This window comes from Amaranthus tricolor, chromosome 2 (genome assembly GCF_026212465.1).
Source record: "Amaranthus tricolor cultivar Red isolate AtriRed21 chromosome 2, ASM2621246v1, whole genome shotgun sequence".
In the NCBI taxonomy this organism is placed as follows: Eukaryota; Viridiplantae; Streptophyta; class Magnoliopsida; order Caryophyllales; family Amaranthaceae; genus Amaranthus; species Amaranthus tricolor.
Window position 1 is genome coordinate 32,001,882 of NC_080048.1, and position 11,867 is coordinate 32,013,748.

Here is an 11,867-nt window from a genome sequence, read left to right on the forward strand (position 1 = left end):
GTACTACTGTCTCCTTACCTTTCTACCTTCCTATTCCCATTACTTTACCCTCTGATTTAGTTTCTTCACGTGAAGAAGCTACTCCTACACCTCCCTCTACTTTATCTCATCACCCTACACCTATTCCCACGCCCAACTCTCCACCTAATATCCCTATTTCTCCTTTTCCTACACCTTTTCCCCCTACATCTATACCTACTACCCCTCCTACAATAACTCCTACTAATACTCCACTTTCTTCTCCTCATCATAATACTTCTCATGCATCTCCTACTGTCTCCAGACGCACCAACCGTCCACATCACCCACCCTCTTACCTTCAACAATATATTTGCAATATTGCCACCTCCCTTCCCTCTTCTATTCTATCTTTTATTGAACCTCACAATTACAAAACAGCCGCCCAAGATCCTCTGTGGGTCCAAGCCATGAACAAAAAACTAACTGCTCTACAAGCCAACAATACATGGGATCTCGTATCTTTGCCTCATGGTAAAAAACCAATTGGTTGCAAATGGGTCTATAAGATTAAGCTCAAGGCTGATGGTTCTTTGGAGCGTTATAAAGCACGTCTTGTCGCCAAAGGTTATAGCCAAGAGTATGGTGTTGATTATCAAGAAACTTTTTCTCCCATCATTCGCATGAACACTGACCGTACCATCATTGCTCTTGCATCTCATCGTCACTGGCCTTTATATCAACTGGATGTTAATAATGCGTTTCTTCACGGGGATCTTCATGAGGAGGTTTACATGAAACCCCCTGATGGTTTAACAGTTGCACCTCATTTGGTTTGGAAGTTGAAGAAATCACTTTATGATCTTAAACAGGCCTCTCGCCAATGGTTTTCTCGTCTTCATATTGAGTTAACTCATCAGGGCTTCCTTCAATCCAAGAACTGTTGTATATGTGACTTTAATATTATTAATCAAACATATAAATTAAAGTTACACAAACTTAGTAGGTTACAAAAACATATGACAAGTTCAAACCATTGCTGTACATACACCAAATGTGAATTTTATCATTGGGAACACCATGTATCGAACATAGTAACAAGAAGATTTTGCATGTGACCTGATATTAATTTTTGGCGAGATGCTCTTTCCTAAAACATCATTTCCTCCCTACTATGGTGCTTGGCAATATAAACCGGAAATATGTTATGAGATACAGAGAATTACACTAAATTCCTAGCATAAGGAACTTAAAACGACATGAGAAAACTTAAGTGGAAGAAGAAATGGAAATTTACAATCAAGGATTGCAAGTTCTCTATGTAAAGTACTAGAGAAGAAAAGAAAAATCAGAAATTACATGTATATTCCATGTACATCTCATGTAAGAAATAACTTACACATGCCTTGTATATTTATAAAAAAGCATACAACCATTCATGAAGTAATATGTCACTTCATGAAACACAAGATTGATTCACGAACTAATGTCGTCTTTCAATCAATCCATCCCAATGTATCTGGTTAATATAACCATATTTAACCGTTGATAGTTATATTAAAACTAAAAAAGGAATGAACTTTGCAAGGAAAACCCGCAAAATAGTGCGCAACTCGCGGGCCGCAACTTAGGTCGCGAGCCGCGACCTACTGTTTCCACAAACAGTAACTTTCTTTCCTTTCTCGCGAGCTGTAAGTTATTTCACGATCCGTGAACACTACTTTTTGCTCAAAACATAAACTTTGCAACCTTGGGATATTCTCAAATTAATTTATTCAAATTAATTATTTTATTTAATTAATTATAATTTTCGATGACCATTATACACTCTAAATGATAACAAGAATGACTATTCCCCTTTTATCAAGCGCACCTCCAATTCTATTACTATTGCTGCCGTCTACGTTGACGATATTATATTAACTGGGGATGATAGTGCTTCCATCAAGCAACTTAAGGCCCATCTTCATCGTATTTTTAGTATCAAGGATCTTGGTGTTCTTCATTATTTTCTTGGTGTAGAAGTCAGTTATGCTCCTGAAGGTGTTGTTTTGTCTCAACGCAAATTTTCTTCTAAACTCTTAAAGAATCTGGTATTGTTCCAAGCAAAAAGGTTGCTACGCCTCTTCCCGTTCATCTCAAGTTGCAAGCAAGTAATTCTCCTCTTTATCTTGATCCTCAACATTATCGTAGCTTGGTGGGTAAGTTGAATTATCTTACTCATCCTCGCCCTGATATTTCGTTTGCGGTGCAATCTCTTAGCCAATATATGCAGAATCCTACTGAGGACCACTATTCTGCTCTCCTTCACACGATTACTTATGTTGCTCATACTCTTCATCACGACGTTTTATTACAAGGCTCTAATACTTTACATCTTCATGCTTACTTGGACTCGGATTGGGGTGCTGAGAATTATAGCAGCGGAAGGTTTGTGGTAATTTCAGTCTTCTTTATCAATGGGTAAACAACCCTCCATATATACATCAACTTAGGAAACTAAGTAAGGAAACAAGATAATCTCTATGATATTGTATATAATTAGGAGAATAAAATCATCTAGAAAATCCTATAGAATATACAAGAATATATTTAGGAGATATTTCTACAATCCCCCTCAAGTTAGGCTGTAGGGTCACAAACACCTAACTTGCATAGGATGGTGTTGAAGGCTTCTGCTGAAATAGCTTTAGTGAGGATGTCGGCTAATTGATCTTTTGATCTGATGAATGGTAGACTGATATTTTTCTCCAGCTTCTCTTTGATGAAATGTCTATCTATCTCGACGTGTTTTGTACGATCATGCTGAACATGATTTTCGGATATGCTGATGGCAGCTTTATTGTCACAGTATAAGTTGCTTGCCTCTCGCTGTTGACAGTTCAACTCTTCCAGAAACTTCCTAATCCAGAGAATTTTTGTAATCCCTTTAGCAATTCCTCTAAATTCTGCTTCAGCACTAGATAGAGCTACCACCTTTTGCTTCTTGCTTTTCCAAGTGACCAGGTTCCCTTCAACCACAGTAAAATACCCTGATGTTGACCTTCGATCATCCCGGTCACCAGCCCAATCTGCATCAGTATATGCTACAAGGTTTAAGTGTTGATTTCTTCTGAAGAGAATCCCCTTATTGCAAGTCCCTTTTAAGTACCTCAAGAGCCTCATAACAGCCTCCATGTGTTGTATCTGAGGTCGATGCATAAATCTACTCATGACACTCACTGCATAGGCAATGTCTGGTCTAGTGTGAGATAAATATATGAGTTTTCCTACCAACCTTCGATACTGATCTTGATCAGTCATCTCAGCTCCCTTAATGAATTGAAGCCCATGATTTGCTATTATAGGTGATTCTGCAGATTTGCGGTCAATCATTTCCACCTCAGCTAATAAATCAAGAATGTACTTTCTCTGTTTGATGAAAATCCCTGTTTTAGATCTGAGAACTTCTATTCCAAGGAAGTACTTTAAGTTTCTCAAGTCTTTCATCTCAAATTCCAAGAAGAGGCGACCCTTTAAATCATTGATCTCCTTCGTATCATCCCCTGTGATAACCATGTCATCAACATAAATAACAAGACATGTGATAAGACCATTTCTCTTCTTGAGAAATAGAGTATGGTTAGAATTACTATGTTTGTACCCAAATTTCTTCATGGCAGCAGTAAATCTCACAAACCACGCTCTAGGAGACTGTTTTAACCCATATAGAGCTTTCCGAAGTCTGCATCCTTCCCTTTTATTATACTCATGTAGGAAGCCCGGAGGAGCTTGCATGTAAACTTCTTCCTCAATCTTCCCATGTAAAAAGGCATTCTTTACATCGAACTGATATAGGGGCCAATCTTTGTTAGCTGCAATGGTGAAAAGAACCTGGATAGTATCAATTTTAGCAACTGGAGAGAATGTTTCAGAATAGTCTACTCTATAGGTTTGAGTGTATTCCTTTGCAACGAGCCGAGCATTGTATCTTTCCATGGTTCCATCTGCATGATACTTTATTGAAAATACCCACTTGCATCCTACTATTCTTTTCCCCTTTGGCAGCATGCAACGTTCCCAAGTCTTATTTTTTTTAAGAGCTAAGATTTCTTCTTCCATAGCTTTCTTCCATTTTGGGTCACGAAGAGCATCATCAGTATTTTTTGGTAGATTGCCTGAGTAAAGAGAAGCATTGAAGGCAACCGCTGTCTGAGACAGATGATCTTGGTTGTCTTGATATATTGGGTATCGAGACCTTTAAGATTCAAATTCAGGATCATATCTCCTTGGCGGGATACCTCGTGTATTCCTTGGGGGCAACTCATATCTCCTGGAAACATTATCACTAGACATCACATCATTATTAACATCAATAGAGTTAGGGGTTACCTCTAAATCAGCGGGATACTCGGGGACAGCAATGGAATGAGTAGGTGGAAGTACTGTAGTTTCAGTGATAGTGACAGTGGTGTCATTTACTTGCTCTTTTGGGTCTCGACCATTTGCCAAAGGATAAATAACCAGCTTAGATCCTCACTAGTACTCTCCCCCTGAGATCGAGGCTAGGTAAAAAAAAATAGGAGTGTTCAAAAAAGTCACAATCCATAGTGGTGTATAGCTTATTGTGAAGAGGATCAAAGCACCGATAACCTTTTTGACCAACACCATACCTAAGAAAGACACACATAGCCGCCCGAGGTTCCAACTTAGTTCTATCCCGTTTCGAGAGATGAACATAAACTACACATCCAAAGATACGGGGTGGAAGAGAGTGGGAGGAGGCTATAGGATGAAAACTTTCCAAGGTAGCAAGAGGGGTTTTAAATTGTAGAGATTTAGTGGGTAGGCGATTGGTGAGGTAATTAGCAGTGGAAATGGCCTCACGCCAGTAGGAAGCCGACACATGAGACTCAAACATAAGGGCACGGGATATGTTAAGTAGGGTTCGGCCTTTTCTTTCAGCCACTCCATTTTGCTGTGGGGTGTCAGGGCAAGTAGTTTAGTGAAGCATGCCATGTTCAAGGGTAAAATTTTTCATTTTATGAGAATCATATTCCCCACCATTATCTGAGCGAATAATTTTTAGGCGAGTATGAAATTGGGTAAGTATCATGTTGTAAAAGTTAACAAACACATCAAAGACTTCAGATTTTTTTTTAAGAAAATAAATCCAGCTCACACGAGTACAGTCATCCAGAAACAAAACAAAGTATGAATATCCTTGAGAATTACTTTCAGGGGCAGGACCCCATACATCAGAATGAACTAATTCAAAAGGTCTATCAGTTCTAGTAAAGCCAGGAGAGTATGAATGTTTATGACTTTTACCTAGAACACAAGTCTCACAGTCTAAAGACAAATTACAACTATGAAAAGACGGGAAAAGACGTTTTAAATAACCTAGTGAAGGGTGACCTAAACGTTGATGCCATGTCCATAGTTGTTGTATGGGAGTCCCGTGAAAAAGTAGCGAATGACCCTTTTTGACCGTTTCGTCCACATAGTACAGTCCGCCTTGTTCAGTACCATGCCCAAGAATCGTCCCCGTTCGAGTATCCTGCACAAGACAACCATCAGAAGTAAATAATACGGTGGTTAGCTGACTGACAGATAATAATTAATGAGAGAGACTGAGAATTAATAAACAATTTTTAATACTAAGAGACGAGGAAATATCAGCCGGCCCAGCTTGATGAACTGAAATAGTTGTACCATTTGCAGTTTGAACATGGGTACGAGGAGTGGAATGAACGGAAGATAAATCATGTGGGTCGAATGTCATAGTGTCCGTAGCACCACAGTCAAAAATCCATTTGGAATATTTGTGACTCATGAGACTAAATTTATGGATTAGGTCTTGAATTGAGCCGGGTAATATATGGGTAAGATTAGGGTTTGTCTCTTGGTCTGGGCCGGGTAATATATGGGAAAGGGGGCATGTCTTAGTATTTAAGGGAGGGTCAGTAGGGTTATAAGGGACCCTTTCTCTTCCTTTTCCCTTTTCTGTGTGATTCACTGCCGTTTCTCTCTCCTCCTTCCTTTTGCTTGTTCTCTGTTCAGTCATGGCTGCCTCCTCCCTCCTTTTAAAATCCATACCTGAATATGATGATGTGGTCTCACCGGGGTGATCTGTATTTGCAAGGTTGGCCTTGCCGCCGGTCCGGTGTGCCGGTGCCTTGATGGCGGCCTTCCTCTTTTGTAGGTCATCCCACCAATCGGGGTATCCCACTAGCTTGAAACAACCTTCCTTAGTATGTCGTGACCCTCCACAGTGACTACATCGGAGTTTTTGCCAGTCGTCGGTTTCACGGTTGCGAGGGAAATTTTTGTTTTTCACTGCTAGACCTGAGCCAAACTCTGAGGGATCTATTCCCGGTGATGACACGCCGGTCATAATTTTCCGGCGTGAGATTTCCCGTCTAATGGTGGCATATGCTACTTCTACAGTTGGGAGAGGATCCATGTGGAGTAAGTCTCTTCTTTCTTTATCAAGGTCCTCGTTTATTCCGGTAAGAAATTGATATAGCCTTTGTCTTTGTATAAAGTTGTTAAAAGCAGTGATATCTTGAGGGCAAGTCATGAAGTTGGGCATACGTCCATCAATTTCCTTCCATAACATACTGAGTTTTTCAAAGTACGTTTCAATGGTATTGATTTCTTGCCTTAAGGTGGCGGCTATTGAACTCAAATCATAGATTTGAAGTTCATCATGCCCACTGTTTAAAAGATTTTCAATCTCTTGCCACAAATCTCGAGCAGTATTGTAATCAATGAATTGATTGACGATCTCTGCATCAATGTTCTCGATAATCCAGGAGATAACAATGGAATCATGTGGGGCACATTGTGGGTAGTTTGGGTCAGTGATTTTGGAGGGTTCATTGGTTATATGGTTCAATTTGCCTCGACTGTTGATAGCAATTTGCATTAATCTGCTCCATTTTGTATAATTGTTGTAGTTTAATTTTTCAGAGAATTGGATTGTGGATAGGTTTTCTGTGGGGTTTGGTTTATTGAGTTTCGGGAACATTTGAAACATTTGTTCCATTTGTTCCATGGTAAACAGTTGGTTTTATATTGTTTCATTTACTGATTCAGCCATTGCAGGTAAGGGTAGATGATGAGTAATGAACGGTTTATCGGAGTTTTCTCGGATTCGAACCGTTCGACTCTGATACCATGAGAATTATAACAGCGGACGGTTTGTGGTAATTTCAGTCTTTTTTATCAATGGGTAAACAGCCCTCCAATATATATATCAACTTAGGAAACTAAGTAAGGAAATAAGATAATCTCTATGATATTGTACATAATTAGGAGAATAAAATCATCTAGAAAATCCTATAGAATATACAAGAATATATTTAGGAGATATTTCTACAGGTGCTTGTATTGACATACGACGTTCTGTCACTGGCTACGTCTTACTTTTTGGTAATTCTCTTATCAGTTAGGGCTCCAAAAAGCAGCCTACGGTTCCTAAGTCTTCATCCGAAGCCGAATACCGTGCCTTTGCAGCTGCTGCTTCTGAAATAACTTGGATGGTTCGCCTTCTTGATGATCTTGGTGTTTCTGATTTGCAGCCCGTTACACTGTTTTGTGATAACAAGTCACCCTTGCAAATAGCTCATAATCCGGTTATGCATGATCGTACTAAACATATCACCATAGATTGTCATTTTACTCGCAAAAAAGTCCTTGATGGTCTTCTTCATCTTGCCTATGTTCCCACGGCTCAGCAGCTTGCTGATTTATTCACCAAGACTCTACCTTCTTCTACTGCTATTCCACTGTTGGAAAAACTTGGTTTGGTTAACACCCTCCCAAGTTTGAGGGGGATGTTAAGCATATGAACTCTCACAGTGCCTCAATAGCCTCACATGATATTACTTAATGTTATTTGAAATACTGTTTGTTAGAGTATTTTGGCCTTTTGTAAAAAAGTTTGTTAGGTGTGTACTTTAGCATTCTTGAGACGTCATACATTGTTTGTTAAGCTTTTTCTTTCTCATTTTTTGTTGTTTTTTCTTTCCGTTGTATATATTTACATCTTCTATACAGTGGTTTATATTTTTTTTGTTTCAGTAATAAAAAGTTCTTCTTTCTTTCTATGGCTTTTGCTTACATTACTCCATTGTTATGTAATCTTCTTGCATATTTTCACAAACCATATGCACACCTTTTAGCCAACTATGTCCATATTAAAAGTTGACGGTACATGTCATGTTTACAACTTTCCATTACTAACTAATACTATCTTTCTAAATGGTAATGCGTTGAAATGAATTTCGTTAAGTAAATGAGCTATTGAAGTAGAACCAACATGACCATTAAACTTGTTAAAAGATTTTCTTACCAAAATCACACTAACTTTCCATTATCATTCGTTCTTAAAGTATTACTGAAATCAAGACATTTTTCTGTTGTCTTGTCCAACAGACCAAATGTACAGTCTGTGAGATAATATGTTAAAGCTGACAAATGCAGAGTAAAGGTCGTTCAAATGAACTGCTCTGAAGTTTATCGTAATGTTTCTTCTTCCCAAACAGAAAATGGAACAGAAAAAGTGTTTTTTTTACTCATAGAAAATGTTATCTTGTGGAGTGGTAATGTAAATTGTAGGGTAGTTCATTGTTAAGATGAAATCTTGCAGTATAGTGCTCTCTCTTATGATGCCCCTTTCTTTAGTCTAAATGTTCTGGTGGAGTTGTGATTTCTTATACTTCACATCTAGTTTTAACGAATGGGCCATTTTTAGTGTAGTTTGTCTCACAGTTATCATATTACTGAATTTTTTTTTTCTTCTCTGGACCGCGGGCTTTCCTGGATCCGTATGTACTAATTTGTTTATGAGAAAACAAATTTTTGATCCGGAAAGGTTGTTTCTGATGCGTATAAATTGCTTAATGATTTTATTAGACCTTGAGCTAATCTTGGGTAGACATTAGACCATCATTTTTGTATTAAAAGTTTTTTTTTGTCTGTAACTGGAGATATCAATTCTTTTTTATTTTTCATTCATTTGATCTATCTATTGAATAGAATGGATGGGAGAAAAAGTTTTCAAAGGTAAACTCTACGGATTGTCTATGGATTCCTTTTAGTTTTACCCTTCATCCATAATGTAAAGAGTTGTCATTTAGTTTGTAAACCTTGTAGACCAGAAATTGAACTGTTTAGCTCAAGTTACTTAAACCATGTAGGCTAGCAGATGTTGCATTGTATTGATTTTATTAATAACATAAAGGGTTTAAGCATATAATCTCTCTGTTAGTATCTCAACTTCAGTTTATATTGTGTGACAGCAAAGATTTAGTGTGACCAAGTTGTCTTATTCCATGCTAAGCCATTGCTGTAGATAGAAAGTGACTTAAATAACTGAGTAAAATTTTTTACTGCCAAGCTGGTGTTTACGATAATGCTTTACCATTGCTAAATGTGGTATGGGTGAGTCAAATGTATGGAATTAATGGTCCAAAAACTGGAAAGCAGCTCATTTTAGCGTTTTGTGAACAATTTCAAACATTATTCAAACACATCGCATCTTATCGGCCGCGATGTAAAGGTTTTCAAAATAAACGAACTGATATTTCTTGCTTTGTAATGGAGTAAAAAAATCATGTTTTGGGCCATATCAAGGGTTATCTTATGATTTGACCGATATTTAAGCATTACGATAACTGCTTCACCATTCCGTTACCGTTATTACGACCATTATCGCATTTTTACACTATGGTTTCAAATAGCCTGTTTCTGTAACCTGGACATAGAAGAATTTTTTGTTTGAGATATTATTTAGTTAGTTTTTTGTTTGACGTTGAAAAAATTCATGTAATCCTAATTAGATGCTTTTGAATGCTCATGGTGTTTAGAACATTAATGTTTGTTATGAATGGCAGGTTGCCTATACCACACTGGTTCCAAGCAACTGAAGGTTTGTTTGAATTGTCTTAAATCTCTTGAATGTGTCAAATTCTGGATATGATGTTAATGATGTGTTGGTTTTTCCTTTGAGTTTCACTATTCAACCACTTGGAATTTGGAAATGATATTGCTTGAATATATAGCCCTACTTTTGAAATCATGCTGTCTCACAACTCATGGTGTTTGGAACATTAAAGTATGTTAAATATATTCGCTTAGACAGTGAGATCACTGTAAATTGAAGAACTTTAATGTTGGGTAAATTGAAGAACTTTAATGTCGTGTTTGGTTCACGGTACTAATTGGTAGTAACGGTAATGATTTATAGTGTAAATTTTCATGTCATTCCCATGGCAGTAAAAGTTTTATCATAAAAAGTTTTTTATTGCCTCCTAATACCAAATGTTTAAATGGAGAAAGAGAATAGCTCGGACCCAACAATGGTAGAATAAGATGCAAAAGATTAGTGAAAAACAGAGAATAAGCAAGAGACACAACAAACAAGCAACATAATGTGTTTATGAGGTATCTAATGATACCTCCCCTCAAATAAAGGATTTTATCATTAATATAAACACAATTACACTAATGACTCAACTTACAATAGTCAAGAGCTCACTCTTAACCCTTAAAGGTTATCACCTTTAATGGTAAAACTCCACAAATGGCACTGATACAAAGAAAACACTCTAATGGCTAATGTCCTAACTTCTCTAATGTAGCCTCTTCTCTTGTGTATTAGCCTCATTCCCATGCCCTAATGATGCTCTAAGACCCCTTACATAGTCCCATAACATATTAGGAAGCCTTAGGACAAAACCCCGAAGGCCCACTGCAAACCGAGAATAAAACAGAAACTCGTGTTTTTGGAGTGCTGTAGTCCGTTCGACCTGATTGAGTGAAGGTTCAGAGCCTCTTGTTCTTCTCGCCAGCTGCTGCCTCGATCGAGCACACCTTCACTTGTTCCTTGCCTCATTCAAGGCACAAGTCATACCTCATATTGTGCACTGCCTTGCCTTAACCAAGGGCTCCCTTATGCACCATACTCATATCCTTCGTTGAATCATCATCATGACAAACCAAAGGCTCTCTTGTGTTGCTCACAACACCATCACATTTGGTAGATTGGACACTTGCTCTAACAAATGGTAATATATTGGAATCAATTTTGTAAAGAAAATGAAATTATTAAAGAAGAATAATCATGACCATTAATTTGTCAAGAGATATTCCTACCAAAATTACACCAAATTTTTATTACCATTCCTACCATTTAAAACTGATTACCTAACGGACCGTAAAGTTTAACTTACTACAACCATTTAACTGTTGTAAATGTTACTTTATTTATTAAATAAACAATAGATAAATTTACAAGTTTGTAGAAGGAAACAAATTACATATGACAATCAAGAACCATGCTTATGTACACCACCGAGAACTCCGAGAAGCGGATCTTCAAACCAGAACAAAGTAATAAGAAGATTTTGTTTGAACTTGATATTAATTCTAGGCGAGATGCTCTTTCCTAAAACATCATTTCCTCCCTTCTACGGTGCTTGGGAATAAACCGAAAATATGTTCTGAGATACAAAGAATTACACTAAATTCCTAGCACACGGAATCAAGAACGATGTAAGGAAAACTTAAATGGAAGAAGATACGGAAAATTACAATCGAGGATTGCAAGTTCTCGATGTAAAGTGCTCGAGAAGAAAAGAAATCAGAAATTGCATGTCTTTAAAAACCACACAAGTATTCTATATTTATAGAATAGCTTACACCACTTCACGAAGCAACATGTTACTTCACGAAACACGAGATTGGTTCATGAACTAATGTCGCCTTTGAACTAAACCATCCCAATACATATGGTTAAAATAACCATAATTAACCGTTGGAAGTTATATTATAACCAACCAAAACGAGAAACTAACTTTCGCAAAGAAAACAACAAAAACCAGAAACTTCGTACAGATAGCTCGCGAGCCGCGAGCTGGGTC

General features: G+C 37.6%; 2 protein-coding genes across 2 annotated transcripts; one reads left to right on the forward strand and one right to left on the reverse strand.

Moving 5' to 3' along the window:
• Positions 1 to 1,444: 1,444 nt before the first annotated feature.
• LOC130805722 (uncharacterized mitochondrial protein AtMg00810-like) lies at positions 1,445 to 2,425 on the forward strand. The gene is made up of 3 exons (XM_057670508.1): positions 1,445 to 1,480; positions 1,827 to 2,001; positions 2,046 to 2,425. The coding sequence occupies exons 1-3, from the start codon at positions 1,445 to 1,447 to the stop codon at positions 2,423 to 2,425; spliced, it is 591 nt and encodes a 196-aa protein (XP_057526491.1).
• Positions 2,426 to 4,939: 2,514 nt separating this feature from the next.
• LOC130805723 (uncharacterized) lies at positions 4,940 to 6,997 on the reverse strand. Its single transcript, XM_057670509.1, has 3 exons — positions 5,599 to 6,997; positions 5,467 to 5,497; positions 4,940 to 5,306 (listed from the first exon to the last, which is right to left on the reverse strand). Exons 1-3 carry the CDS (start codon positions 6,995 to 6,997, stop codon positions 4,940 to 4,942), a joined length of 1,797 nt encoding a protein of 598 aa, XP_057526492.1.
• Positions 6,998 to 11,867: the final 4,870 nt, after the last annotated feature.

Coding starts and splice junctions, on each gene's coding strand:
- LOC130805722 (XM_057670508.1), top strand. CDS start 1,445: ATGTCGTCTTTCAATCAATCCATCCCAATGTATCTG. Junction 1,481..1,826: donor AATCCATCCCAATGTATCTG/GTTAATATAACC, acceptor CCTTTTATCAAG/CGCACCTCCAATTCTATTAC. Junction 2,002..2,045: donor AGTCAGTTATGCTCCTGAAG/GTGTTGTTTTGT, acceptor AAACTCTTAAAG/AATCTGGTATTGTTCCAAGC.
- LOC130805723 (XM_057670509.1), bottom strand. CDS start 6,997: ATGGAACAAATGGAACAAATGTTTCAAATGTTCCCGAAACTCAATAAA. Junction 5,498..5,598: donor TGATATTTCCTCGTCTCTTA/GTATTAAAAATT, acceptor TGTCTTGTGCAG/GATACTCGAACGGGGACGAT. Junction 5,307..5,466: donor GGGGACGATTCTTGGGCATG/GTACTGAACAAG, acceptor GTCTTTTCATAG/TTGTAATTTGTCTTTAGACT.